This window comes from Hyperoodon ampullatus, assembly GCF_949752795.1.
Source record: "Hyperoodon ampullatus genome assembly, chromosome: 6".
Taxonomy (NCBI): Eukaryota; Metazoa; Chordata; class Mammalia; order Artiodactyla; family Ziphiidae; genus Hyperoodon; species Hyperoodon ampullatus.
This window is the reverse complement of record NC_136919.1, coordinates 21,829,759-21,855,663: the sequence shown is the minus strand read 5'-3', so window position 1 is coordinate 21,855,663 and position 25,905 is coordinate 21,829,759. Positions and strand designations below refer to the sequence as shown.

The following is a 25,905-nucleotide window of genomic DNA, read 5'->3' as shown; positions in this document are numbered from 1 at the left end:
TCAGACCTGCTTTTGTACCTTGCAGGACAGCCTCTCCTTCAGATGTCTTAGACACCTTAGACATCCATCTGATGCAACTCATCTTTCATTCTTTTTAAAATTATTAAATAAAACAAAAACAACTTCACTTCTATCTGCTTTGGTGACTCCCTTTCCTGGGGCTCCATCTGGGGGGCCTCCTCTCCTCCAACAAGGGTGTATTCTAATGCCCTGATGCCACAGGTCAGGTATAGCCAGGCTGGAGAGGAGAAGCCGCCACCATGGTTGCACTTTCGCTGAAGATCAGCATTGGGAATGTGGTGAAGACGATGCAGTTCGAGCCGTCTACCATGGTGTATGACGCCTGTCGCATCATCCGTGAGCGGATCCCAGAGGCTCTGTCTGGCCCTCGTGAGTCTGACTACCCAGTGGCTGGGGTGGGAGTCCTTGGTCCCTTCTCGTTCCCAGGCTCTTGGCCTTGGGGGATGACTTTGTTGTCCCCCAAGGCTTCTCATCTCTCAGGTCTGTGCTCCTCGGTTCCCTCCGTCCCCTTTAGGCCCCAGATCACTGAGAAAATAATAAGGGGCAGTGGTGCAGCCATTCAGCCACATTGGGGTCCTCATAAGCCTGAGGTGATCCATCCTCTCTTTTAGCCAGCGACTTTGGGCTATTTCTGTCAGACGATGACCCCAAAAAGGGTATATGGCTGGAGGCCGGGAAAGCTTTGGATTACTACATGCTCCGAAATGGGGTGAGTATGACTTCATCAAGGACCACCAATATCCTCTTCCATCACTTCCCTCCTTCCGCTTCCTATTTTCAACACCCACATCTGTTGTCTGTGACTTCCCCCATGCTTTCTTTCTATTACAGGCAGTCATAATACCCTGCTTTCGAGCGAGCCACCATAGTCTTCCTTTTAGTAATCTACTTTCCTCCTGCCTCTGGCTGCCTAAAAAGGAAGTAATACCTTTAGCTTAAAGTGGGCCCCTGCCTCCTATTCCTGCCCCAATAGGACACCATGGAGTACAGGAAGAAACAGAGGCCCTTGAAGATCCGTATGCTGGATGGCACTGTGAAGACTGTCATGGTGGACGACTCTAAGACCGTCACTGACATGCTCATGACCATCTGTGCCCGCATTGGTAAGGGGCTCGTGGGGCCGGAGGCTCAGGGGGAGGCCCCAGCTCTGCCGGAAGACCTGGCTGCAGTGCCTGGGATGCTGCCAACCCACCCCCTCCCCCAGGCATCACCAACCATGATGAATATTCACTGGTTCGAGAGCTCATGGAAGAGAAGAAGGAGGAGGTGACAGGGACCTTACGAAAGGACAAGACACTGCTGCGAGATGAAAAGAAGATGGAGAAACTAAAGCAGAAATTGCACACAGATGACGAGCGTAAGCAGAAAGGGACAGAAGAGGGCATTCGAAACAAGCAGGGTGGCGGGGGCAGCCGTTTCTGTGTTATTTACTGAATACTTGCTTTTGCAAGGCACTGTTTAAACACTGGGGATGCATCTGTAGTAAAACAAAGTCCTGCACTCACAGAACTTAACATATTAGTGAGAGAGGGTAGGAAATGAAGAAACAAACAAAAAGCCAGAGATTAGATGGCATAGGGGCTCTAGGGGCTTGACATTGAGGGGACTCTCTGTGTCCCAGTGAACTGGCTGGACCATGGCCGGACGCTGAGGGAACAGGGAGTGGAGGAGCACGAGACGCTTCTGCTCCGGAGGAAGTTCTTCTACTCAGACCAGAACGTGGACTCCCGGGACCCTGTCCAGCTGAACCTTCTCTATGTGCAGGTAGGGAGAGGACTTGCCTGGCATGGGGTGGTAGGGAGAGAGGCAGAAGCGCAGTGTGGGTATCTCTGTACCCCAGACAACATTCGCCTCCTTTCGCTGTGCTCTGCAGGCACGAGATGACATCCTGAATGGCTCCCACCCTGTCTCCTTCGACAAGGCCTGTGAGTTCGCTGGCTTCCAATGCCAGATCCAGTTTGGGCCCCACAATGAGCAGAAGCACAAGGCTGGTTTCCTCGAGTGAGTGACCCTCATCCCATACCCTGTCAGGGCCCAGGACTCCCTGCCACTGTGGCCCCAGCACAATGGGCCTGTCTCCATCCCAGACCTTCTCCCCTATTTCCTCTTCTCAGGTCCCAGGGTCTGACCCATATGGGTACCTTTTCAGCTTCCATCGTCCATTTGTCTCCTCCCTGGCCTCATGTGGAATATAAATGTAGTCCATAATCTCTGCCCCTGCCCCCTACCTCTGAAGTAAGCATGTAACTTTTCTGAGATGCTCTGAAGAATTGTACTGCAATAGCCAGAGGGAAACTACATTTTTGTCACAGGGAACATCAGATTTCAAAAGTCTCACAGGTCTCATCCACTGGTGTTTCTCAGAATATCTACAGTTTGGTGTGGCTTTCTCAGCTTCCTACGAGCATGGTCATCCTTCTCGTGAGCTCCTTCTGCCCTTGGTCCCCTAAAATTGTGCTCTCGACCCTCTTTTCCTGAAGGAATGAGCCTCCAACTCAAGTTCCCTTAGTCTCTTTCCCTGTAAGGAGGGACACAGGCTGTATTCAAGAGTTAGTACTAAGTCATCTCGATTTCAGGGACAATCCAGACTCTAGTCCCTTGAGTCTTCTTTCTCCCCAAAGATAATACTCTCCTAGACATTTCCTTACAACCCTAGGCCCACAGTCCATGGCCCACATAGCCCTGATGCTGTCCACTACATGCTGACCCTCCCTTTTCTGGTGTAGCCTGAAGGACTTCCTGCCCAAGGAGTATGTGAAGCAGAAGGGAGAGCGTAAGATCTTCCAGGTGATTGGGGATGGGGAAAGTGTTTGGGATGACCCGGGAGCTTTGCTGCTTAATCCTTCTGACTAAACGGACCCCTACCCCCTCCTCATCACCCCTACCCTGCTTCCACCCTCCAAGCTGTTCTCCCATCCCTCCTGCACCAAGAAAGCAGAAGACATGGGCTTCTGGTCTCCACCTGCACACTGCATCTGCTGTGGAACTCAGTTCAGTAATCTTGTTTTCTTTTCTTTACCTCTAACATGGGATAACTATCTTCCCTGAGTAGGATTGGTAGGGGAATCAAACGACGTAGTATGCTTAAATTACTGTGAAGAGTGTATATCTTTGTACAGACGGAAGGTGTTATCACCACTCTGAATCCTCAGCCCAAAAGGCCTTGTGTTTGACCTTCTACTTCCTAACCGTCCATTCACGTCTACAGAATGTCTGCAAGTTCCTTAACTGTATCCCTCGCTTCTTGAATAATTGCCTCTGCATATCCTTTATCAGCCCCATCCCCTCACCTTCTCATTTTTTATAGCCTGCATCCCCTAATTTTTCCTCTGTTCCCATTATGCTCTCCCATCATAGTTCACATCCCAACTTAACTCCTCATCTGCGATATCATCCTCCCCACATTTTGCTAAATGTTTCCCCATTTCATACTCGAAGGCACACAAGAACTGTGGACAGATGAGTGAGATCGAGGCCAAGGTACGCTACGTGAAGCTAGCCCGTTCCCTCAAGACATACGGCGTCTCCTTCTTCCTGGTCAAGGTGGGTTACAGATTCTTCTCTCTGCCCACCCTTACTTCCACTCTTACCCTTTCCTCTCTGAGTCTCTAACCCTGCCCCCAGTCACATTTCCCATTGTTCCCCAAGAATCCCATTCTCTTCCTTGTGAAAACTTGCCCCTTTGTCAGTTCTCCACCATCACTTCCCTCCTTACCCTGCATTTTCCTTCCTTTTCCCTTTATCCTAACATAGCCTTGTCCCGGGTCCATCCATAGACACCCTAGTTTAGCTCTCTTGCCCACCTCAGCACCCCACTGTGGTCTGGATCTGATCCCCTGACCAATAAGACCAACGACAACCTCTGCCCCACAGGAAAAGATGAAAGGAAAAAACAAGTTGGTGCCCAGGCTTCTGGGCATCACTAAGGAGTGTGTGATGCGAGTGGACGAGAAGACCAAAGAGGTGATCCAGGAGTGGAACCTCACCAACATCAAACGCTGGGCTGCCTCTCCCAAGAGCTTCACCCTGGTGAGCTGGGGTCTCGGGGGAGAAAGGGCTTTGGAGTTTTCAGAGAAGGGGCAGCCACAGAGGTCTCCCCCGCACCCCTGCTCAGGGGCAGGTGCACTGAATGCAACTCCAGAAAAAAGGAAAACTTTGGAACTATTGCAGGAACGTGGAGATTAGAATAGAGGGGAGACTCTCCTGGAGAATGAGGGAAGCTTAAATGAAACATTTTTTTTAAATCAACAGAACAAAACTGTAACCAGCAAGCTGAGATCACAGGAAACTTGGGGAGAGGGAAGAAAAAGGTGACAGAAAGAAAAATAAGCCTCCCCTCTTGCAGCAACAGCTACTTACAGTAGTTTCCTCCTCTAGCTTTATGTTTCGGCATTATGAATTGAAAACTGGTCCCACCTTGAGGAGGTGCCCCACTGAGAAGGGAAATTAGTAAAGGTGGTTTTTCCATTTTGGGTACTAGTACTAATCCTTAACTATGGTCATTTAATGATAAATGATAAATGTGTCCTCCCAATTCAGGGTGAGAGAAGAGAGATTTCCTAAATGCCACACATTTGAAACTGTGTAGCATACAGAGCACGCCTCGGAAATAAAGTATTTCCCTCCAAGGAAAATAAAGAAATAGGAGATTGAAGAAAGGCCGTTGTCCTAGAGGCTGCTGGCACGGGGCGGGGAAGCGCCCCTCATCAGCTCGATCTTGGGCTCCCGCCCCACCCTTTCCCATCCTGAGTGGATTCAGGCTTTCCCACTGAGGCCCCACCTTGTCTCCCTAGGATTTCGGGGACTACCAAGATGGCTACTACTCGGTGCAGACAACTGAGGGGGAGCAGATCGCACAGCTCATTGCTGGCTACATCGATATCATCCTTAAGAAGGTGAGCACTGCCTGACCCCCACCTTCTCCTCCTCCCTTACCTTGTCCCCAAGCCGGTCCTTTAGAAATGGGGACCCAAGTTCCGGAAGATGGCTGACTGTGGAATGAAAAGGCTGCCTTTTCCACTTCCCTCTTCTTTAACTCTGGTTCTTTTTTTCTCCCTACAGAAAAAAAGCAAGGATCACTTTGGACTGGAAGGAGACGAGGAGTCTACTATGCTGGAGGACTCGGTGTCCCCCAAGAAGTACGAGGGGAACCGGGCTGACCCCATCCCTCGGGCAGGGAAGGCAAGGCAGGACCCCAAGGACTGTGGGAGGTGGGGAGTCCTTAGGATGCCTCTAACCGGTTGCGGGCAGTGGTGAGACCTCACGCACCGCCCAGACCATAGGATGTGCGGAGGCGGTAGAGCGGGGTGGGAAGGGATGAGAGGAGGAGGTCCTCGGAGTGCTCCCCGTACGTCCCCTCTCTAGGTCAACAGTCCTTCAGCAGCAGTGTAACCGGGTGGGGAAGGTGGAACATGGCTCCGTGGCCCTGCCTGCCATCATGCGCTCCGGAGCCTCTGGTCCTGAAAATTTCCAGGTGGGCAGCATGCCACCTGCCCAGCAGCAGATTACCAGTGGCCAGATGCACCGAGGACACATGCCTCCTTTGGTAAGAGTGCCCCCACTGCCGCCACGATTCCGGGCCTAGCCCCCCTTGGCTGGGCATAGCCAGGAGTTTGGCAGTCTTCCCCGTGTCCCTATTGGTCTCCTTCTCGGCCTCAGGCTCTCTTTTACCTTCTCTCTCCTCTAAATGTTCCCTGTTACTTCTCTGTTTGTCTCATAGACGTCAGCCCAGCAGGCACTCACTGGAACCATCAACTCCAGCATGCAAGCTGTGCAGGCTGCCCAGGCCACTCTGGATGACTTTGACACACTGCCCCCTCTGGGCCAGGATGCTGTGAGTATGGGACGGAGGAGAGGCCGATGGTGCTGAAGCTGGGACTCCAAGGAGCAGGGTTGGGGTTAACTGCAGCAGAGCAGATCCTGAGGTTTGTTTCTCTTTTCTCTCAGGCCTCAAAGGCCTGGCGTAAGAACAAGATGGATGAATCAAAGCATGAAATCCACTCCCAGGTAGACGCCATCACAGCCGGTACTGCCTCCGTGGTGAACCTGACAGCAGGTAGGCCGGATGCCCAGCCCTCTGTGTGCGGTGGCGGAGGGGAGGGCGAGCATGTGCAAGCATGAGTGTGACTGGCTCGGTGTGACTGCACCTTGACTCACGGAAGGGACTTTGTACGTCTCTCTCAGGACGTGTGTGTGACTAACTGCCTGTGACTGGCCTCCTCTTCTTCCTTCTCCCCCCCAGGGGACCCTGCCGAGACAGACTACACCGCAGTGGGCTGTGCAGTCACCACAATCTCCTCCAACCTGACGGAGATGTCCCGTGGCGTGAAGCTGCTGGCTGCCCTGCTGGAGGACGAAGGTGGCAGTGGCCGGCCCCTGCTGCAGGCAGCGAAGGGCCTGGCGGGGGCGGTGTCAGAACTGCTACGCAGTGCCCAGCCGGCCAGTGCCGAGGTCAGGGGCCAGGGGTTGGCACTAGGGAGAGGGGAGGGTTTGAGCCCAAGGAGAAGGGGGCGGTCCAGGTTGCAGGATGGAAGGGTGAGACCCATGGGCGTGTAGGACCCGTGGACATGTGGGCAGGGATTAGGCAGCTTCTGACCGGTGTTCACTCTCCACAGCCCCGTCAGAACCTGCTGCAAGCAGCTGGGAACGTGGGCCAGGCCAGTGGGGAGCTGTTGCAGCAAATTGGGGAAAGTGATACTGACCCCCACTTCCAGGTTGGTGACTTACCCAACCCCCAGAACCCCAGCTTCTAGGAGGTAACCTCTGATCCTGAATCCAGCTCCAGTCCTGCTACTGTAAATTGACCCCTCAGAGCCAACCTGAACCTCTCTTTCCAGGGATGACACTGGGAACCCCCAGTCCCTTTTTTGGGGATAAGAATTCAGAACCCCTGAATCCAAACTTAACCTATTAGTTCACCCTTGGCCCTTATTGGTGATATGTTTTTGGCCGCCTTTCCCAGTCTTCCCCATATGTAGCCCTCACCCCAACTTGAGGGCATCTTGAACCCCCGCTTCCAGTCCTCTCGCTCCCCCTTCCCACCCCATGCCCGTCTCCTCAGCTGACTTGTCATCCTGGATTTCCCATGCAGATCTGTGCGCCCAGAGGGGCTGGGGTTCCATCTCCCCCCGATCCCCCCACGGTAACGGCCTCTGGCCTGGGCCTTCCCAGCTTCGTCCTCTCTGAGCCGCATACACTCGCTCTGCCCCCTCCCCTGGCCTCCTGGGGGAGCAGAACATGACGGGAGCTGGGGGGGCACGGCACAGGCGGGACTTGAAAAAATGGGGTCCGAAGGGTAGTACACGGACTTGTTCCCAAGACTCCATGGTGACTGCTTCCAACCAAGATTGAGAAGAAATGGAGAAAAGACGCTGGGGGTGGGAGGGACCCCTCCCTCCATCCCATTGTAACAGCGCTGCCCACCTTCCCTCCCCATTGCCGTCCGAGTGTATCCGCCTCATGCGTTTCTCCCTTTGGTGTAGACACTGTTTCTCTCGGTGTGGGTTTGTTCCTTGGTGGGGGTTCTGTCCCACTTGGTGCTCGAGGCAGGGGCTTGGGGTAGGTTCTGGTTGCTTCTGCACACACTGTTCTGTGATTGGAGGCGGTGGGACTAATGAAACAGCTTATGCCTCTGAGAAGGGTCCGTGGATCCCAAGCTGGATCTCAGGCCATGCTGACTGCTGTTTTCTCACAGGAGGTGCTCATGCAACTAGCCAAGGCCGTGGCAAGTGCTGCAGCTGCCTTGGTCCTCAAGGCCAAGAGTGTGGCCCAACGAACAGAGGACTCAGGGCTTCAGACCCAGGTTATTGCTGCAGCAACACAGTGTGCCCTGTCCACCTCCCAGCTGGTGGCCTGTACCAAGGTGAGCCCCAAAGGTTGCTGCAGCCTGTGCCTAGGGGTGATGCTACCACACACACAAGAGCCTCTCTTTTTATCTCTTTGGCCCCCAAGGCCTCACTACCCAACCTAATAACTATTGTGAACACCACAGACACCCCTACCTCACGACTCCTTTCCCTCGCCTACATCTCTGACACTCACTTTGCCCACAGGTGGTGGCTCCTACTATCAGCTCCCCTGTCTGCCAAGAGCAGCTGGTGGAGGCCGGACGACTAGTGGCCAAAGCCGTGGAGGGCTGTGTGTCCGCCTCCCAGGCTGCCACAGAGGATGGGCAGCTATTGCGGGGAGTAGGAGCAGCGGCTACAGCTGTCACCCAGGCCCTGAATGAGCTGCTGCAGCACGTGAGGGCCCACGCCACAGGGGCTGGGCCTGCTGGCCGCTATGACCAGGCCACTGACACCATCCTCACTGTCACCGAGAACATCTTTAGCTCCATGGGTGATGCTGGTAAGGACAGCCCCCTGGGAAGACAGAGATTCCCAGCGAGGTTCCCCGAGTCCACTGGAAATTCCCTTGCAGACCCATCACCCCCCCACCAAGGACTCAGCACAGTGGGCTGGGTGTTTAATCTCTGAAATCTCCAGTTCCCCATCTGTAAAGCAGGAATATGATACCTGCTCTGCCTTCCTTGGTGTATTTAAAGAACATACCAAAGTGTACACAAAAATAGATGGAAAATGATATTATTAAGAGATAGCCATCCCCATTCTACTCCCTAACCCCCAAAATCCTTCACAAAGAGTCTCACCCACTCAAGACTACTTATGGAAAAGAGCCGTTGGAGACTGCCCCCCCGCCCCTCCCCCCATCAAAACGCACCAGGAAATCTGTTCCTTTCCAAGATCCTAAACCCAGGAAACAGTAACTCCGGGGAAATCACTTCAAGAACTTTTGTGTCTCCTTACTGTCCCTAAAAGCCCTACCTACCTTGTCTGCGCCACTCTCCTCCACCCCCGACACCCTCTCAGTGTCTCTGGCTCCCTTCGCTGACTGTGCCTACGTTCTCAGGTGAGATGGTGCGACAGGCCCGCATCCTAGCCCAAGCCACCTCTGACTTGGTCAATGCCATCAAGGCTGATGCCGAGGGGGAGAGTGATCTGGAGAATTCCCGCAAGCTCTTAAGCGCCGCTAAGATCCTGGCCGATGCCACAGCCAAGATGGTGGAGGCTGCCAAGGTAGAGAGCCTTCTATGCAGACCCCCAGACTGGGCCCTGTAGGGAAGTAGAAGGGTCCAGATAGTCACCCTCATTTATGGGAGGTGAAAAGCAGAAGATACAAGAGAACAAATACAGGAGCACTGAGGAAATAAATGCGCCCCTAGGCGGTGAGTGGATGGCGCCAGGCTTCCAGCCATTGTGACTCCCAGAGTCCTTGCTGACTGATAGGAAACTGTACCCTTTTTCTTCCTCTAAGTCCAAGGCCTGCAGTTCCTACTTTGTCCTACTTTGCTGCCACCACCTGTCTGCTTCCTGGATCCCTCTGCTTCCTGGTCTCCTGTGAATGCACGCGGGCATTCAGTCCCAGGGGATCCACTGCTAGCAGCACAGAGAAAGACAAGGCAGTGGGACACGGGGACACAAGGATGCAGAGGACTGTCAGGAAGAAGCCAATAGATTCCTAGGCTCCCTGGGCTCTGGGGCTCTTCAGTTTGCAGGAGTAACCAGGGCCCCTGCTTTGGTATCCCTGAGATCCCCACTCTAAACTGCATTCTTCTTGTCCCAGAGAGCCCTGCTCACCCCCATTTGCTAGTGGTATTTTGTGGGGAGGGGGGGAAGAAATATGGCCGCTTCCCCAGAGAGGGGAAGCAGAAACAATTCTACCTAAGGAAGGGATTTCAGCATCCCAGATGGAAGCCAGAGCCCCTTTAGGCTCCCCTTTTGCCTGCCTGAGGTAGCTCGTCTCAACTATGATTACCTTTCAGTGGGGGTAGTTAGAAATGATTTCAGGAAAATACCTCTGAGTTTGGAGGGGTCAGGGAAGAGCTTATTTAGGGTCCACAGGGACGCAGGGTGGTAAATGTCCCCTCGCCACCTCTCAGGGAGCAGCCGCCCACCCTGACAGTGAGGAGCAGCAGCAGCGGCTGCGGGAAGCGGCTGAGGGTCTCCGCATGGCGACCAACGCAGCTGCACAGAATGCCATCAAGAAAAAGCTGGTGCAGCGCCTGGAGGTGAGGCTGGGAACCAAGCCAGTGTAGGTGCTGTAGGAGGAATGCAACTGGGAGGGCTGTGCGGGGACGCTGATGTTTCCTTGGGGGATAGCACGGGCAGGGTAAGCCAGGGCCAGGGTGTAGGAATGTCTGGGCCTCGTCCTCACTATTCTGTCCTTAAAGCACGCAGCCAAGCAGGCTGCAGCCTCAGCTACACAGACCATCGCTGCGGCCCAACACGCAGCCTCCACCCCCAAGGCCTCTGCCGGCCCCCAGCCACAGCTGATGCAGAGCTGCAAGGTGAGACGCCAGGAAGCGCGTGGGGGCGGGAGGAGGCATGGAAGATGGGGGACTTTCCCCCAGCCTGCGGAGAGGTGGCTCTGATGACATTTTCACCTACAGGCTGTGGCAGAGCAGATTCCACTGCTGGTGCAGGGCGTCCGAGGGAGCCAAGCCCAGCCTGACAGTCCCAGTGCGCAGCTAGCCCTTATCGCTGCCAGCCAGAGCTTCCTGCAGGCAAGGCACCTTCCGCTCACCACTCAGACCAGACCCTTCCCACTCCTCTATAAGACCTTTAGATTTAATGTAAATCTCTGCCAGTAGCCTCTCTCCCAGTACTGAGCCCCAGTGCTCACCACATCCTGACCGTCATCAGTCCCTGTACCCAAGCCCAGAGGGCGTATGGTACACTTCATCTGCCCACCTGTTCCCCAACAGCCAGGTGGGAAGATGGTGGCAGCCGCGAAGGCCTCAGTGCCAACAGTTCAGGACCAGGCATCGGCCATGCAGCTGAGTCAGTGTGCTAAAAACCTTGGCACCGCACTGGCTGAACTCCGTACCGCTGCCCAGAAGGTATAGGAGCTGGCTCTCTTTTTGGAAGATATGGGGGGAGTCCATGGAGAATATCCTAAAATGGGTAATTGTGTAAACTGAGGCGTGAGTGAGACACAGTGTACCTCCTACACCTCAACCCCCCCACCCCGCCCTCCATATCTTTGTAGGCTCAGGAAGCATGTGGGCCTTTGGAGATGGATTCTGCTCTGAGTGTGGTACAGAATCTAGAGAGAGATCTGCAGGAAGTGAAGGCAGCAGCTCGAGATGGCAAGCTTAAGCCCTTACCTGGGGAGACGGTAGGTATTCGAAAGACCTCATTCTTACTCAAACCCTGAGGTCTTCCTTCTCACCCATGCCCCAGAGCTGCCCAGAACCTTCATTCAAGCTGCCAGCTGTCCCTGAATAGCTTCTCAGGTTCCCTCTTCCCCGTTCTTCCTGCACCTGATCCCCTGAGTCTCCTCCTTCATCCCTAGATGGAGAAGTGTGCCCAGGACCTGGGCAACAGCACCAAAGCAGTGAGCTCCGCCATCGCCCAGCTGCTGGGGGAGGTTGCCCAGGGCAATGAGAATTACGCAGGTACGTGGACAGGGCTGGGAATGGGGCATGTGGTGAGGAGGATGGGGGAATGGGAGCTGTATGGAGGAAGCCACCGGCATCAGGGCCTGGCAATGAAGGTGCCTTTTCCCCTCCTTCCTCTCTCCTCGTTTCCCCAGGTATCGCAGCTCGGGATGTGGCAGGTGGGCTGCGGTCACTGGCCCAAGCCGCCAGGGGCGTAGCTGCCCTGACATCAGATCCTGCGGTGCAAGCCATTGTGCTTGACACAGCCAGTGATGTACTGGATAAGGCCAGCAGCCTCATCGAGGAGGCGAAGAAGGCAGCTGGCCATCCAGGGGACCCTGAGAGCCAGCAGCGGCTTGCGCAGGTCAGGTATTGGGACAGGGCCACTCCCTCCCTCGCCCCCAGATCCCATCAGAAGGCCCACCCTGACGGGGGAAGAGTCTCATTGACACCGCAGCTCCTCCCTGGATTCTGCCCTTCCTTCTCAGTCTTAGTAGAAGTGTCTTAGCTGGACTGAGGCAGGGGCCTAGCTGAAAGCCACATTTGGGGAAGTTTGATCACCATCACTTGATACCCAAATGTGATACCCTGGCCTATTCAGCTAAAACACCCCCTTTCTGCTTTCACTTTCAGCGTCTCCCATGGGTGGAGGAGGGGATCTCCCAGTTGTTTCCATTTTGGCAACCCCTGTCTCCTTTCCCACCTCAGGTGGCTAAAGCAGTGACCCAGGCCCTGAACCGCTGCGTCAGCTGCCTGCCTGGTCAGCGAGATGTGGACAATGCACTGAGAGCAGTGGGAGATGCCAGCAAGCGACTCCTGAGTGACTCGGTAGGGGGACGGGTGTGGGGGGAACACAGGGAGGATGAAGGACTCCAAGCTTCTACCTCTGGACCTCTCCTTGACCCTGACTCCCCAGATGTATCCCCTTTCATTGCCCCCAGGCTCTGTGCCCACCTCTCAGCGCTCCTTTACCAGACTCTCCCTCACGTCATTTCCCATTCTTGCACCTGACTTTGTCTCTGACCCTGCAGCTTCCCCCCAGCACCGGGACTTTTCAAGAAGCTCAGAGCCGGCTGAATGAAGCCGCTGCTGGGCTAAATCAGGCAGCCACAGAACTGGTGCAGGCCTCTCGGGGAACCCCTCAGGACCTGGCTCGAGCCTCAGGTCGATTCGGACAGGACTTCAGCACCTTCCTGGAAGCTGGTGTGGAGATGGCAGGCCAGGCTCCGGTACGAAGAGGCACTGGGTCCTGTTCAAGGGTTAGATCAGGGGCATCTCTGTGACCATGGAGTCCCCATCTGCTCCTGGCTCACTCCCCTCCCCAGTCTCTAGCAGTACTTGAGTGTCTGGGACAGAAGATCCCTTTTAGAGACAGATAAGAAAGGACTGGACAATGTGTTGACCATCTTGCCTTCAACAGAGCCAGGAGGACCGCGCCCAGGTTGTGTCCAACTTGAAGGGCATCTCCATGTCTTCAAGCAAACTTCTTCTGGCTGCCAAAGCCCTGTCCACAGACCCTGCAGCCCCCAACCTCAAGAGTCAGCTGGCGGCAGCTGCCCGGTACGTAGGAGCTGGGAAGCCCAGCCCTAGAATGTTGAAGAGACTGGGGAGGGGACATCTCATGAGAAGTCCCTGGCTTAGGAGTTGTTCCAGGCAAAAGAGAAATGGCTAGAGACTTCCTACACGTACGGGATGCAGAAATGATGACCTTTGCACCCATTCACTTGACTTTCTCTTCCTCCCAGGGCAGTGACTGACAGCATCAACCAGCTCATCACCATGTGCACCCAGCAGGCGCCAGGCCAGAAAGAGTGTGACAATGCCCTGCGGGAATTGGAGGTGGGCCCTGTCAGGCTAAATGGGGTTGAGGTTGAGGAAAGGGTTCTTGGTTGGAGGGTGAGGGGTGTGTCTTGGATCTCACTTCACCCTCCCCCTCTACAGACGGTCCGGGAACTCCTAGAGAACCCGGTCCAGCCCATCAACGACATGTCCTACTTCGGCTGCCTGGACAGTGTCATGGAAAACTCAAAGGTAAGTGCACCCAGGAACCCAGGAGGGCAGAGGACAGGAAGAGGGAACTAACCGGGGGCTGCTCTATCCCTCTGAGAACAGGCTCTGACTCTCCTGACACACTCTGTTCCTCAGGTACTGGGTGAGGCCATGACTGGCATCTCCCAAAATGCCAAGAACGGAAACCTGCCAGAGTTTGGGGAGGCCATTGCCACAGCCTCCAAGGCCCTTTGCGGCTTCACCGAGGCAGCTGCACAGGTTATTCTCCTGATGGTCCCTGGAATGCCCCTGCTTTCCCTACCCCACCTCCTCGCAGCCTGACACACTTGCAGATAAGTCAAAAAGTTATGCTTGCAAAGCCAACTGTATGGAAACTGGGGATCTTTCCCCCTCCTAAAGTAGAGATATTTGTCAGCAATCGTAGAACATCAGCAATTCTGATCACTGTCACCCCTGAGCCCTGGTGCTTTGAGTTATGGTTACACTGTCCAATCATTGGGCTGTTTCCAGACCCAGCTTTCTTGGTATATGCTGATTAGCATATGCAAATTATTTTCACATAATTATTACTTTTGGGGGGGGCGGCGGAACAGGGGGGTGTGCCGCAAAGCATGTGGGATCTTAGTTCCCTGACCAGGGATCGAACCTGGGCTCCCTGCAGTGGAAGTCTTAACCACTGGACAACCTGGGAAGTCCCTACACAATTGTTACTTTATTAGAATAGTACCAGGGATTAAATTTCCAGTTACTTGCGTCACCACTTAACTTTGCCTTTTTCTACATTATGAAGTGTAAAACGACCTATTAGCTCAGAGTATTTTGCTTTCATATATGAATCCTTAAAACAAACTGGCTTGAGAGCTCATCATCTCAGACTGTTTCTCCGAAGGCCTATCATCCTGCTCTTTCAATCTCCCTACCTCCCTGTGTCCTGTTCTGTTGGGTGGCCTGCAGTATATGGTTTAATTTATTTCTGGAAAAGCATGAAGAGGAAAAAGCAAAGCTACCATGTGTTGGGTGAAGTAAGAATCAAACCTTATGATGGTCTTCCAAGCAAAAACAGATTTTGGCAACCATTATACCCATCCCTTCCCTCTTTCCAAATCTCTGAAGCTTGGAGGTATCGTGTTAATTAGCCTAACACCCTCTATAGTTTTACAGCTATCTCTAAAAGAGGTTTTGTGTGTGTGTGTTTGTGTGTGTATGGGGCTTTCAAACTTTTTTTACTGCCACTTACAGTAAGCAGTACTTTTCACCTTAAGACCCAGCATACACACACATAGAATTTTAATAAAAACCTTATTTTGTGTCTTTCCTTTTTTTTTTTTTTTACTTTTTTAATCTTCTGAAATGTTTGAACAAATTTAACAAAACAGGAGAGGTTTTTTCCCTCTTACAGTGTAACTATAGCTGATACACCTCCACTCACGTAGAACCCTGGCCACTAAACTTAGCCCTGCTCCCCATTGTCCCCACTATGGCTATTCGAGTCCCACCTAAGGAGTATTCCTTATTCCTCACCCCACCTCTTCTCTCTCCCCAGGCTGCATATCTGGTTGGCGTCTCTGACCCCAATAGCCAAGCTGGACAGCAAGGGCTGGTGGAGCCCACGCAGTTTGCCCGAGCAAACCAGGCAATTCAAATGGCCTGTCAGAGTTTGGGAGAGCCTGGCTGCACCCAGGCCCAGGTAACTCAAAGGGACAGGCACCACGGACAAGCCTGGGAAAGGCTGCTGAGCCAGGACAGACCAGCCTCGTCGGGGGAGAGGGAGATGCAGGACATGTGGGGAAGGAGAGGTTGGGGCCCCAGCTCTGACCTCCCACCCACAGCATCTCTGGGTCATTGTCTTCTCCTGCCGTGCTTCTCATTGTTCCTTCAGTTACTGCCAAGTTCACCACCTCTTTATGGATGTTTGAGCTCACTCTCCTACAGAGCCTGTTACTGTTTCTCCATTAGTGGGTCGGCTTTTCACCTTCCTTTCCCCCACACCCTGCTCATGCTCATCTCTGGGTATCTCTCTCTCCCAGATCTTGACTTTTCAGGTGACTCTGTCTTTCCTAATTAGACTTCCAAGGGTATTGCTATACATCCCCCAAGCGAAAGGGGCTGCTCCCTGGAGTGGACACTTCCCTCCTGCCCTCATCATGGCTCTTCCACGATTCTGTCTCCTCAGGTGCTCTCTGCAGCCACCATTGTGGCCAAACACACGTCTGCGCTGTGTAACAGCTGCCGCCTGGCTTCTGCCCGGACTGCCAATCCTACCGCCAAGCGCCAGTTCGTACAATCAGCCAAGGAGGTGGCCAACAGCACGGCCAATCTTGTCAAGACCATCAAGGTTCCCGGTGTTTGAATTCTCAGCCTCCCCCTGACCTATCCAGGGAGATAGGGCTGACCCCCTGTCATTCCCTGAGGCTTTCTACCAAATCCCACCTGCCTGAGCCCAAGGCCTTTCCTATCCACGCTGGTCATCACCAGCCTCTCCCCACACCCTTTAAGCTCAGGAGGGAGACCTGGGCTGCACCGCCTTTGTCTACAGTCCGTCCTGAGGGCCTCCCCATCACTCCCTTTTCAGGCGCTGGATGGGGCCTTCACAGAGGAGAACCGTGCGCAGTGCCGAGCAGCAACGGCCCCGCTGCTGGAGGCTGTGGACAATCTGAGTGCCTTTGCATCCAACCCTGAGTTCTCCAGCGTTCCCGCCCAGATCAGCCCCGAGGTGAGGCCGGGTGAAGGCAGAATGGATGGGCCGTCTGCTGCCTTATCTTCCCAGGAGTCTTGAGATTCACCTCCCTGCTTCCCCTCTCCCCAGGGCCGGGCTGCCATGGAGCCCATTGTGATATCTGCCAAGACAATGTTGGAGAGTGCCGGGGGCCTAATCCAGACAGCCCGGGCCCTGGCAGTCAATCCCCGGGACCCCCCGCGCTGGTCGGTGCTGGCTGGCCACTCCCGTACTGTCTCAGACTCCATCAAGAAGCTCATTACAAGCATGAGGTACAGGGGGCGGGCTGGAGAACCGGTGTGACTGGGGGATATACATTGTGACAGAATGGAGAGGTGGGCACTTAGGTGCAATGAGATGGGATGGTGTTGGAGGACACCTGTTGTCCAAGATTCGGGGGATACAGGGAAAGGCAGGCTAGCCTTATGTTAAAGGGACGTTCTTGGTGTTGGAGCCTGTGATGTGTCTGCAGGGACAAGGCTCCAGGGCAGCTGGAGTGTGAGGCGGCCATTGCAGCTCTGAACAGCTGTCTGCGGGACCTAGACCAGGCTTCCCTTGCCGCAATCAGCCAGCAGCTTGCTCCCCGTGAGGGAATCTCTCAAGAGGTAAGGGGGAAGGGTGTCTATGAAAGGTGTCTGGGAGGAGCGATGGCAGGCTTGAGGAAGGTGGGGGATCTGGGAATGGGCTTCATAGAAACATCGAGGGTATGGAACATGCCAAGGGGGTTAGGTAGTTGGATGTGGAAGGAAGAGTGGGGTCCTGTGCAACTAGAGGGTCCCTTTGCAGGTCACAGTCCGAGCTAAAGTTCGCTTCCTCCCCAGGCCTTGCATACCCAGATGCTCACTGCAGTGCAGGAGATCTCCCATCTTATTGAGCCACTGGCCAGCGCTGCCCGGGCGGAAGCCTCCCAGCTGGGACACAAGGTACCTGGGGAGATACGTGGGGAGACTGGGATAGGGTAAACAAGGGTACCTGGCCCACCTGACCCATTCCAATCCCTTGCCTCAGGTGTCCCAGATGGCCCAGTACTTTGAGCCACTCACCTTGGCTGCAGTGGGTGCTGCCTCCAAGACCCTGAGTCACCCTCAGCAGATGGCACTCCTGGACCAGACCAAAACCTTGGCCGAGTCTGCCCTGCAGTTGCTGTACACGGCCAAGGAGGCTGGCGGTAATCCCAAGGTACTGAGGGCCGGGTTGAGAGGCTGCTACTATAGTAAGAGAAGCAGGAACAGCTGGGCCCCAGCTCACTCAGTCTGCCCCACAGCAAGCAGCTCACACCCAGGAAGCCCTGGAGGAGGCTGTACAGATGATGACAGAGGCCGTGGAGGACCTGACAGCCACCCTCAACGAGGCAGCCAGTGCTGCCGGGGTTGTCGGCGGCATGGTGGACTCCATCACCCAGGCCATCAACCAGGTTGGAGTCTTGGGGTGCCCATGGACAGAGCCTACTGTGGACCAGGGTCCCTGAGCCCAGTGGCAGAGACCAACAATCTTTCCCCTTCCCCCATTCTCTCCCCTTAGCTAGATGAAGGACCAATGGGTGAACCAGAAGGTTCCTTCGTGGATTACCAGACAACTATGGTGCGGACAGCCAAGGCCATTGCTGTCACCGTTCAGGAGATGGTGAGTTTGGGAGAGAAGAAGAGGACTGCTCTTGGAAAGTTGAGTTTGGACATAACTTCACTTCTTCCACTGTCTCCAGGTAACCAAGTCAAACACCAGCCCTGAGGAGCTGGGCCCTCTCGCTAACCAGCTGACCAGTGACTATGGCCGTCTGGCCTCACAGGCCAAGCCTGCAGCTGTGGCTGCTGAAAATGAAGAGGTAACTTGGAGGCAGTTGTGACCTTCCCCAGCGCCTCACAGAAAACCCCAGAGGCATGCGCCTTGTCCCATCATGTCAGCCTCTGGGGCTGTCCCACCCTCGCCCCCTCTGATCTTTCATAGAAAGGGGAACTCCTCCTCAGGGCCATTCCACGAAAGAGTGATCAGGGCTCCGCATAGGGACAGCATCCAAGCCTTTGGTCACAGGCATAAAGGAGACAGCCCAGGATCTAGAGCTTTCCTGGTCTGCCGCTGTTTCTCTGCTGACCCTCCTCTGGGCCTGTGGCTGCTTTTCTGCTGTGCTGCAAGCCTGTATTCCCTTCCTGGTTCTTCCTGTTGTAAAGCCCTGAAGCGCTTCCTTCCCTAAGCTCCTGGCTTTCCAAGAAAGCAAGTAACTGGATCTTAGCATGACACACCTAATCCCCAGCCCCAAACCCTTCCACAACCGCACACAGGCCAAATTGTAAGCCGTGGCCTCTGATTCAGGTACCCCAGCGTGAAGTGCTTCTCCCCTCCTCCTCACTGCTTAACAAGGTCCTCACAGCTGGTGCCCACAGGCCAGTATTTTCCATGTGTGGGAGGTGACTTCCTGACTGAAGGCTATGAAACAGGACAGGTCTGTGCTGGGCGCTTTTTCTCACTACCTCCTCAGTCTGCAGTGCATGGTTTCTTAGGTCCTTAGTGACTCCTCCGAGCGCACTGGACGTACCCGAGCGCCTCTCGTAAAATCCATCTCCCATTTTCATCTGCTCACAGATAGGTGCCCACATCAAGCACCGGGTTCAGGAACTGGGACACGGCTGTGCTGCTCTGGTCACCAAGGCAGGCGCCCTGCAGTGCAGCCCCAGTGACGCCTACACCAAGAAGGAGCTCATAGAGTGTGCCCGGAGAGTCTCTGAGAAGGTGACTGAGCTCATCCCCACGGACTGAGGGCCAGGCTCCCCAACCCTGCAGCCTTTCCCATCCTCCTCCAGCCTTCCCAGCCCTCTCCTCTGTTTCTTCTCTCAGACACCAGTGACCTTTCCCTTTCACGAGGCACCGGCCACAGTCGCCACATGACTCTCCTCCCCCAGGTCTCCCACGTGCTGGCCGCGCTCCAGGCCGGGAATCGTGGCACCCAGGCCTGCATCACGGCAGCCAGTGCTGTGTCCGGCATCATTGCAGACCTCGACACCACCATCATGTTCGCTACCGCTGGCACACTCAATCGAGAGGGCGCTGAAACTTTTGCTGACCACCGGTGAGGAGGGCACTGGGCCTCATGGAGGCAGGGTGGGGTTTGGGCCACAGAGGCTGGAGGGGCCGGGGAAGGCCTGAGAAGAGCTGACTGGGCCGGACCCTCCCCCAGAGAGGGCATTCTGAAGACTGCAAAGGTGCTGGTGGAGGACACCAAGGTCCTGGTGCAGAATGCAGCTGGGAGCCAGGAGAAGTTGGCACAGGCTGCCCAGTCCTCTGTGGCCACCATCACCCGCCTCGCCGACGTGGTCAAGTTGGGTGCAGCCAGCCTGGGAGCCGAGGACCCAGAGACCCAGGTATCCGACTCACATCCCTAATTCTGGCCAGAACCACCTCCTGTTCCCCCTTTTCTTCCCACAGACCAGAGCCCCTGCTCCCCCACACAGGTGGTGCTGATCAATGCAGTGAAAGATGTGGCCAAGGCCCTGGGAGACCTCATCAGTGCAACGAAGGCTGCAGCTGGCAAAGTTGGGGATGACCCTGCCGTGTGGCAGCTCAAGAACTCTGCCAAGGTCGGAGGAAATGAGGGCTGCTTCTGGGGAGGGAGCGGATCATCGTGCTTCCTCCTGTTCCTTAAAATGATCCCTCCTTCCCTCCCTCCTCTGATGCCCCCAGGTGATGGTGACCAATGTGACATCACTGCTTAAGACTGTGAAAGCTGTGGAGGATGAGGCCACCAAAGGCACACGGGCCTTGGAGGCAACCACTGAGCACATACGGCAGGAACTGGCGGTGAGTGCAAGTCGGGGGCATCGGGGACTTGGGTCGGAGAGCAGGGTCGTGATAGATTGTGAACTTGCGCCGCACACACACAGATGTAGATACACAGTCTCCAGACTTCTTACACGAGCTGCACTCTTGTCTTCCCCTTCCTCACCTATTTCCTCTCTAGCATTTGACACCTCCCTTTCATCCCCCCACTTTCTCTGGTCACCAGTGGCCTCTTAGTTGCCACATGCAGTGGCTGCTTCTTGGCCTTCATCTTCTTCAGACATTTTCAAAGCAGTTGACTCCCTTAGCAAGCCTCTCTTTGAAAGCCTTTCTTCCTTTGGCCTTCTTGACACTGGCTTTTCTCTTGCCTCCCACGTCTCTTCTATAGTCGTCATTGAATCACCTTCAACCTGGTAAACGTAGAGACCTTCCCAGAACTGCACACATCGCCCTCTTACTCTATCCTCTTCTTTGGCAAGTTTAACCACTCTCTTTATCGTTCTCTAACAAGCTGAATTCCAATTCTGAGTTTAGTTATTTCCAACTGCCTGTTTGACATCAGCACCGAGATGCAGTGCCTCCCAACCAGCTGTTCTTCCTGACGTGCTGCTTCCCACTAACGATGGTGACAGCCTCCCGGTCCTGAAGGTTCCCTCTCAGTCATCTTTGACTTCACTGCCTTACTCACCATATTCAGGCCATCGCCAGGTCCTGCCAGCCACCCTCCTCTGTTCTCTTTTCCTTTCATCCCTCCTCTCTGGGCCCACTGGCAGCATTCTCCCTCACTTTGACTGCTGTGCCAGTTTTCTACCTGGTGTCCCTGCCTTCGGTCTCTATCACTTTCATCTTTCCTACTCATCTTTCTAAGTTTCTTTTTTTTTTAATATTTATCTATTTATTTGGCTGCGTTGGGTCTTAGTTGAGGCATGCGGGATCTTTCGTTGTGGGCTCCAGAGCGCGTGGGCTCTGTAAATTGTGGCGCGCGGGCTTAGTTGCCCCACAGAATGTGGGATCTTAGTTCCCTGACCAGGGATTGAACCCGCGTCCCCTGCATTGGAAGGCGGATTCTTAACCACTGGACCACCGTGGAAGTCCCTCATCTTTCTAACTTCTAAATTTGTCTTTCTCATCTTCTGCTTTCACCTCTCCTTAGAAATGTCTAAATTGAAATTCCTAACTTTCTGCTTCCCAAACCTGATCATTCCCTCGTCTTTCCCGTATCAGTAAATGGCACCTCTTAGTAACTCAGTTCCTAAAGACAGAAACCCAGCTTTAACATCTTTCTCTCGTTCCCTACATCTGAACCCAGCAGCAGTTCTTTTAGTGCTCCCTCCAAATAGATGTCATTTTCCCTTTGCCCCATCTCTGCTACCACCACCTTGTCCAAACTATCATCGGTCCTTAGCTGTGTTTATGTGATAGCGTCTGTCTAATCTCCCTGCTTCCCCACTCCACTCACCCACTCCAGTCCATCCTCTCTACACGGTAGCCAGAATAATCTTTTTTTTTTTAAGGCCGTGCCGTGCAGCTTGTGGAATCTTAGTTCCTCGACCAGGGATTGAACCTAGGGCCATGGCAGTGAAAGCGCCAAGTCCTAACCACTGGACCGCCAGGGAATTCCCAGAATAATCTTTTAAAAATATACATCAGGTTATGTCACTTCAGTGCTTACAACCCTTTAGTGACTGCCCTGGCATCTGTGGTAAAATCCACTCTCCTTACCATCGCCTCCCAGTTCCCAGGGCCCCTGCTCTCCTCCCCTTCCAGGCCCCAGGCCCACTGCATTCTCAGCTCTGCCCACTGCAGGCCCTTGCTCTTGCTCTCTTCCAGCTTTTTGAACATCTGGTTCCTTCTAATCTTTTAGGCTTCAGCTTAAACATCCCCTCCTCCTGAGGCCTTCCCTGACCACCTTTATGAAAAAGGACTTCCTTTTTCTTTCTCATCACAGCACCCTCTTTTTTTCCTTCACAGTCTAGTTTCTCTGCTTGTTTACCTATGTATAATCTGTTTCCAAAACCAGAATGTAAGCTCCACGAGAACAAGGGCCTTGTCTACCTTATCCCCCATTGCATTCCTAGCACCTCACACAGAATCTGCCACCTAGCTGATCTTTAGTAATTTGTTGGATGAACACATACATCAAAATATTTTTATGGGGCTTCCCTGGTGGCGCAGTGGTTGAGAGTCCGCCTGCCGATGCAGGGGACACGGGTTCGTGCCCCACTCTGGGAAGATCCCACATGCCGTGGAGCGGCTGGGCCCATGAGACATGGCCGCTGGGCCTGCACATCCGGAGCCTGTGCTCCGCAGCGGGAGAGGCCACAACAGTGAGAGGCCTGCGTACCGCAAAAAAAAAAAAAAAAAAAATTTTATGACTTTTACATATTATATGAAATTCTAACTTCCTTATTCTGATATTCAAGACCCCAACAATCTTTTCTCCTTCATCCGTGTATTCTAGAACATTCCTTGATACTCTTCCACTTGACGTCCTGGTTATTCATGCTCTACCACTTACCTAAAATGCCCTCCTGTTATCTGTATTTCTTAAGACCCAGCTCCTTGCCCACCTTCACCACTCACCCTGTCAAGGCTTCTCTTTAGTTTACGAATGAAAACCCAGCTCAGAGGTACTTCTTTAATTTCAAACAAATAAATTCTCCCTGATCACTTCAGTCAGAAATGACGACCAGCTGCCTTCTATTATATTAGCTGTGAATGTGTGAAAGTCTCCAAGCACTTGACCTATGATAAATATTCAGTGAATGCTTGTTGAGTGAACACATGGATGAATAAACCAATCACATGACTGCTGTGCTATCTTACAGCCTCACTCACTGTGGAATTTTTCTTCTTGTTCTACCCCCAACAGGTCTTCTGTTCCCCCGAGCCACCTGCCAAGACCTCTACCCCAGAAGATTTCATCCGCATGACCAAGGGTATCACCATGGCAACAGCCAAGGCTGTTGCCGCTGGGAACTCCTGTCGCCAGGAGGATGTCATTGCCACAGCCAATCTAAGTCGCCGTGCAATCGCAGATATGCTTCGGGCTTGCAAGGTAGACATCCTCGTGGTGAGGCAGGAGTTTGAGGCAGTGAGGCAGCTTTAGGGCAGAACATGGTAGGGAGAAACTGTAGGGACTTGGGGGACTGGGAGCTCCCAAAGGATCCTAAAGCTAACATATTACCCGGTGGTATAGGAAGCAGCCTACCACCCAGAAGTGGCCCCTGATGTGCGGCTTCGAGCCCTGCACTATGGCCGGGAATGTGCCAATGGCTACCTGGAACTGCTGGACCACGTGCTGCTGGTAAGGCGGGGGTTGTCTGCTCCTCACACCGGCCTCCCTGAACACACAGTGCTCTTCCCACAGGCCTCAGACCCCACTCTCTAATTTTTTGTTCAAATCTCCCCCTCAACCCCACCATCTCTTCCCCAAATCTGTTCTTATTTCCAAGTCTCCTTTCCACTGGGGCCCCATCAGTCTTAGCATCTTGGGTTCTCCCACTCACCTCTTCCTCTTTTTGTTTTCTCCTCTCTTCCCACCTGACCTTCTCCTTCTCTACCTCGTCATCCCTTTCTTCTCATTTCATCATTCTCCTTGTTCCTTGTCAGCCGGTGAGTGACACACAGCCCAGCCCCCCTGTCTTCACCATGTGTGCCGTGTGATGCCTGGAGTCCACCTGCATAGGCTGTGTGGCGTTTGAGGCTGTGGTGTGGAGCAGTCTAGGAATGGGGGCGGGGTGGGGAGGGTTTTGATCTCCCCTTTTTCAAAGGTCAAGGTAGACGCTAAGATCTGATGTTCCCTGCTCCCTGCCCCCGTCTTCCCCAGACCCTGCAGAAGCCCAGCCCAGAACTGAAGCAGCAGTTGACGGGGCACTCAAAGCGTGTGGCTGGTTCAGTCACTGAGCTCATCCAGGCTGCTGAGGCCATGAAGGGTGAGGGGCAACCAGGGGCAGGGAGGGAAGGGAGACCCTTGTCCCGGGGAGACCTCTACTTCCGGTAGTCTGCTCGGAGCTGGCCTCTGCCCGTAGTCCTCACAGATGCCAAGGCCCCGGTGCTAGTAACCGTACTGCCCAGTGCTCCTGACCTCCCTGCTCTGCCTTAACCTCTTCCTTTCCCACGTCATCCCACCAGGAACAGAATGGGTGGACCCAGAGGACCCCACAGTCATTGCTGAGAATGAGCTCCTGGGAGCTGCGGCTGCCATTGAGGCTGCAGCCAAAAAGCTGGAGCAGCTGAAGCCCCGGGCCAAACCCAAGGTCAGTCCTGCTCCCTCCCTCTTCCCTACCCTCAGAACATCTGCACCTTCAGCCCCTCTTACTTTCCATCTCTCTCTGCAACCTTCGTCTGTTCTTTGCAGGAGGCGGACGAGTCCTTGAACTTCGAGGAACAGATACTAGAAGCTGCCAAGTCCATTGCAGCAGCCACCAGTGCCCTGGTGAAGGCTGCATCAGCTGCCCAGAGGGAACTGGTGGCCCAAGGGAAGGTAAGGACTCGGATAGCCAGCAGAAAGGGGACAGCAGCAGCTTTGCCGTCCACACCTGCCGGCATTGTAGCCGGGAGGCTCTTGGGACCTGCAGAGAGCACAGGTCTAAGCAGGCTCCCGCCTTCCTCCACAGGTGGGCGCCATTCCAGCCAATGCACTGGATGATGGGCAGTGGTCCCAGGGCCTCATTTCTGCCGTGAGTGTATAACTCCCCCTACATCCCTCTGAGCTTCAGAGACTTGAGAAGGCTGGAGAGGGGATGGACCAGCGCAAGAGGCATATTGTAATCTAATCTCCCTGTTTCAGGCCCGGATGGTGGCTGCAGCCACCAACAATCTGTGTGAGGCAGCCAATGCAGCTGTCCAAGGCCACGCCAGCCAGGAGAAGCTCATCTCATCAGCCAAGCAGGTCGCTGCCTCCACAGCCCAGCTCCTCGTGGCCTGCAAGGTCAAGGCAGACCAGGACTCTGAGGCAATGAAACGGCTTCAGGTGAGGAACCCTGACCCATCCCATTGTACCCTGAGCTGTGCTGCTTTAAACTGTCACCCCCAAGGCATGCTTTCTGTGAGGGAGTTGAGGGACTCTCTCAGCTGGGACCCTACCTGAGTTCTCAACTCATGCTGCCTTCTCTCTACCCAGGCTGCCGGCAACGCAGTGAAACGAGCCTCTGATAACCTGGTGAAGGCGGCACAGAAGGCTGCAGCCTTTGAAGAGCAGGAGAACGAGACAGTGGTGGTAAAGGAGAAGATGGTCGGGGGCATTGCCCAGGTAAGCTCTGTCCCAGACGCTGTGAGGGACACTGTCAGCAGGGCGGTCCCAGTGCCCGTGCCGGTCTCAACTACCCTAAAGCCTAACGCACATACGCACTGACCTGAGTCCCTGAACTCCATCCCTCAGATCATTGCCGCCCAGGAAGAGATGCTTCGGAAGGAACGAGAGCTGGAAGAGGCACGGAAGAAGCTGGCACAGATCCGGCAACAGCAGTACAAGTTCCTGCCTTCAGAGCTTCGAGATGAGCACTAGGGCAGCCGCTTCTGTTCGACGCAGACCCAGCCCAGAGACTGTGCCTGCCACCACCAAAGCCTTCTGGGCTGTCAGGCCCAGCCTGCCACCCCAGCACTGCCCGAAGTGCCTGCCAAACCCCGGGCCTGGCCCTGCCCAGTCCCACTGCACATCCCCTGTCCCTTCCCGGATCCAAGTGCCTTCATGCCCTAGGGCCCCCTAAGTGCCTGCCCCTCCCCAGAGTATTAACGCTCCGAGAGTATTATTAACGCTGCTGTACCTCAGTCTGAACCTGCCAGGGCCCCAGCCCGCTGCACCCCGCCAGCAGCTTCCAGCCAGTCCCCACAGCCTCCGCTCTTCTCCTCCTTTTTGATACTGGTGAGCCCCACCCCCAGCTACCTGTGGGGGCCGTGAGGGTGCAAGCCCCCAACAGGTCATGCTCCAATAAAGGTGATTCTGCCTGCA

General features: G+C 54.4%; 1 protein-coding gene across 4 annotated transcripts; it reads left to right on the top strand.

The window, feature by feature from the left end:
* The first annotated feature begins 256 nt into the window (after positions 1 to 256).
* TLN1 (talin 1) lies at positions 257 to 25,905 on the top strand. Of its 4 annotated transcripts, XM_079706148.1 has the most exons (57): positions 257 to 390; positions 633 to 730; positions 995 to 1,124; positions 1,226 to 1,378; positions 1,643 to 1,785; positions 1,895 to 2,022; positions 2,748 to 2,808; positions 3,460 to 3,564; positions 3,895 to 4,050; positions 4,815 to 4,916; positions 5,083 to 5,159; positions 5,386 to 5,566; positions 5,741 to 5,854; positions 5,968 to 6,076; positions 6,263 to 6,471; positions 6,636 to 6,734; positions 7,112 to 7,162; positions 7,715 to 7,882; positions 8,073 to 8,367; positions 8,929 to 9,095; positions 9,959 to 10,087; positions 10,250 to 10,366; positions 10,469 to 10,582; positions 10,784 to 10,918; positions 11,068 to 11,196; positions 11,374 to 11,476; positions 11,614 to 11,822; positions 12,167 to 12,286; positions 12,490 to 12,687; positions 12,879 to 13,018; positions 13,204 to 13,297; positions 13,400 to 13,489; positions 13,604 to 13,726; positions 15,012 to 15,155; positions 15,642 to 15,803; positions 16,041 to 16,181; positions 16,275 to 16,456; positions 16,657 to 16,789; positions 17,006 to 17,107; positions 17,193 to 17,363; positions 17,449 to 17,598; positions 17,706 to 17,807; positions 17,887 to 18,006; positions 18,762 to 18,908; positions 19,079 to 19,245; positions 19,354 to 19,537; positions 19,628 to 19,753; positions 19,857 to 19,973; positions 22,825 to 23,010; positions 23,152 to 23,259; positions 23,782 to 23,887; positions 24,087 to 24,211; positions 24,313 to 24,438; positions 24,572 to 24,634; positions 24,745 to 24,927; positions 25,078 to 25,206; positions 25,336 to 25,905. In XM_079706148.1, the coding sequence occupies exons 1-57, from the start codon at positions 261 to 263 to the stop codon at positions 25,459 to 25,461; spliced, it is 7,677 nt and encodes a 2,558-aa protein (XP_079562274.1). In that variant the 5' UTR covers positions 257 to 260; the 3' UTR covers positions 25,462 to 25,905. The 4 variants fall into 4 exon arrangements, with proteins under 4 accessions (XP_079562274.1, XP_079562276.1, XP_079562275.1 ...); XM_079706150.1 differs by lacking the exon at positions 7,112 to 7,162 and having other exon boundaries at positions 17,452 to 17,598; XM_079706149.1 differs by lacking the exon at positions 7,112 to 7,162.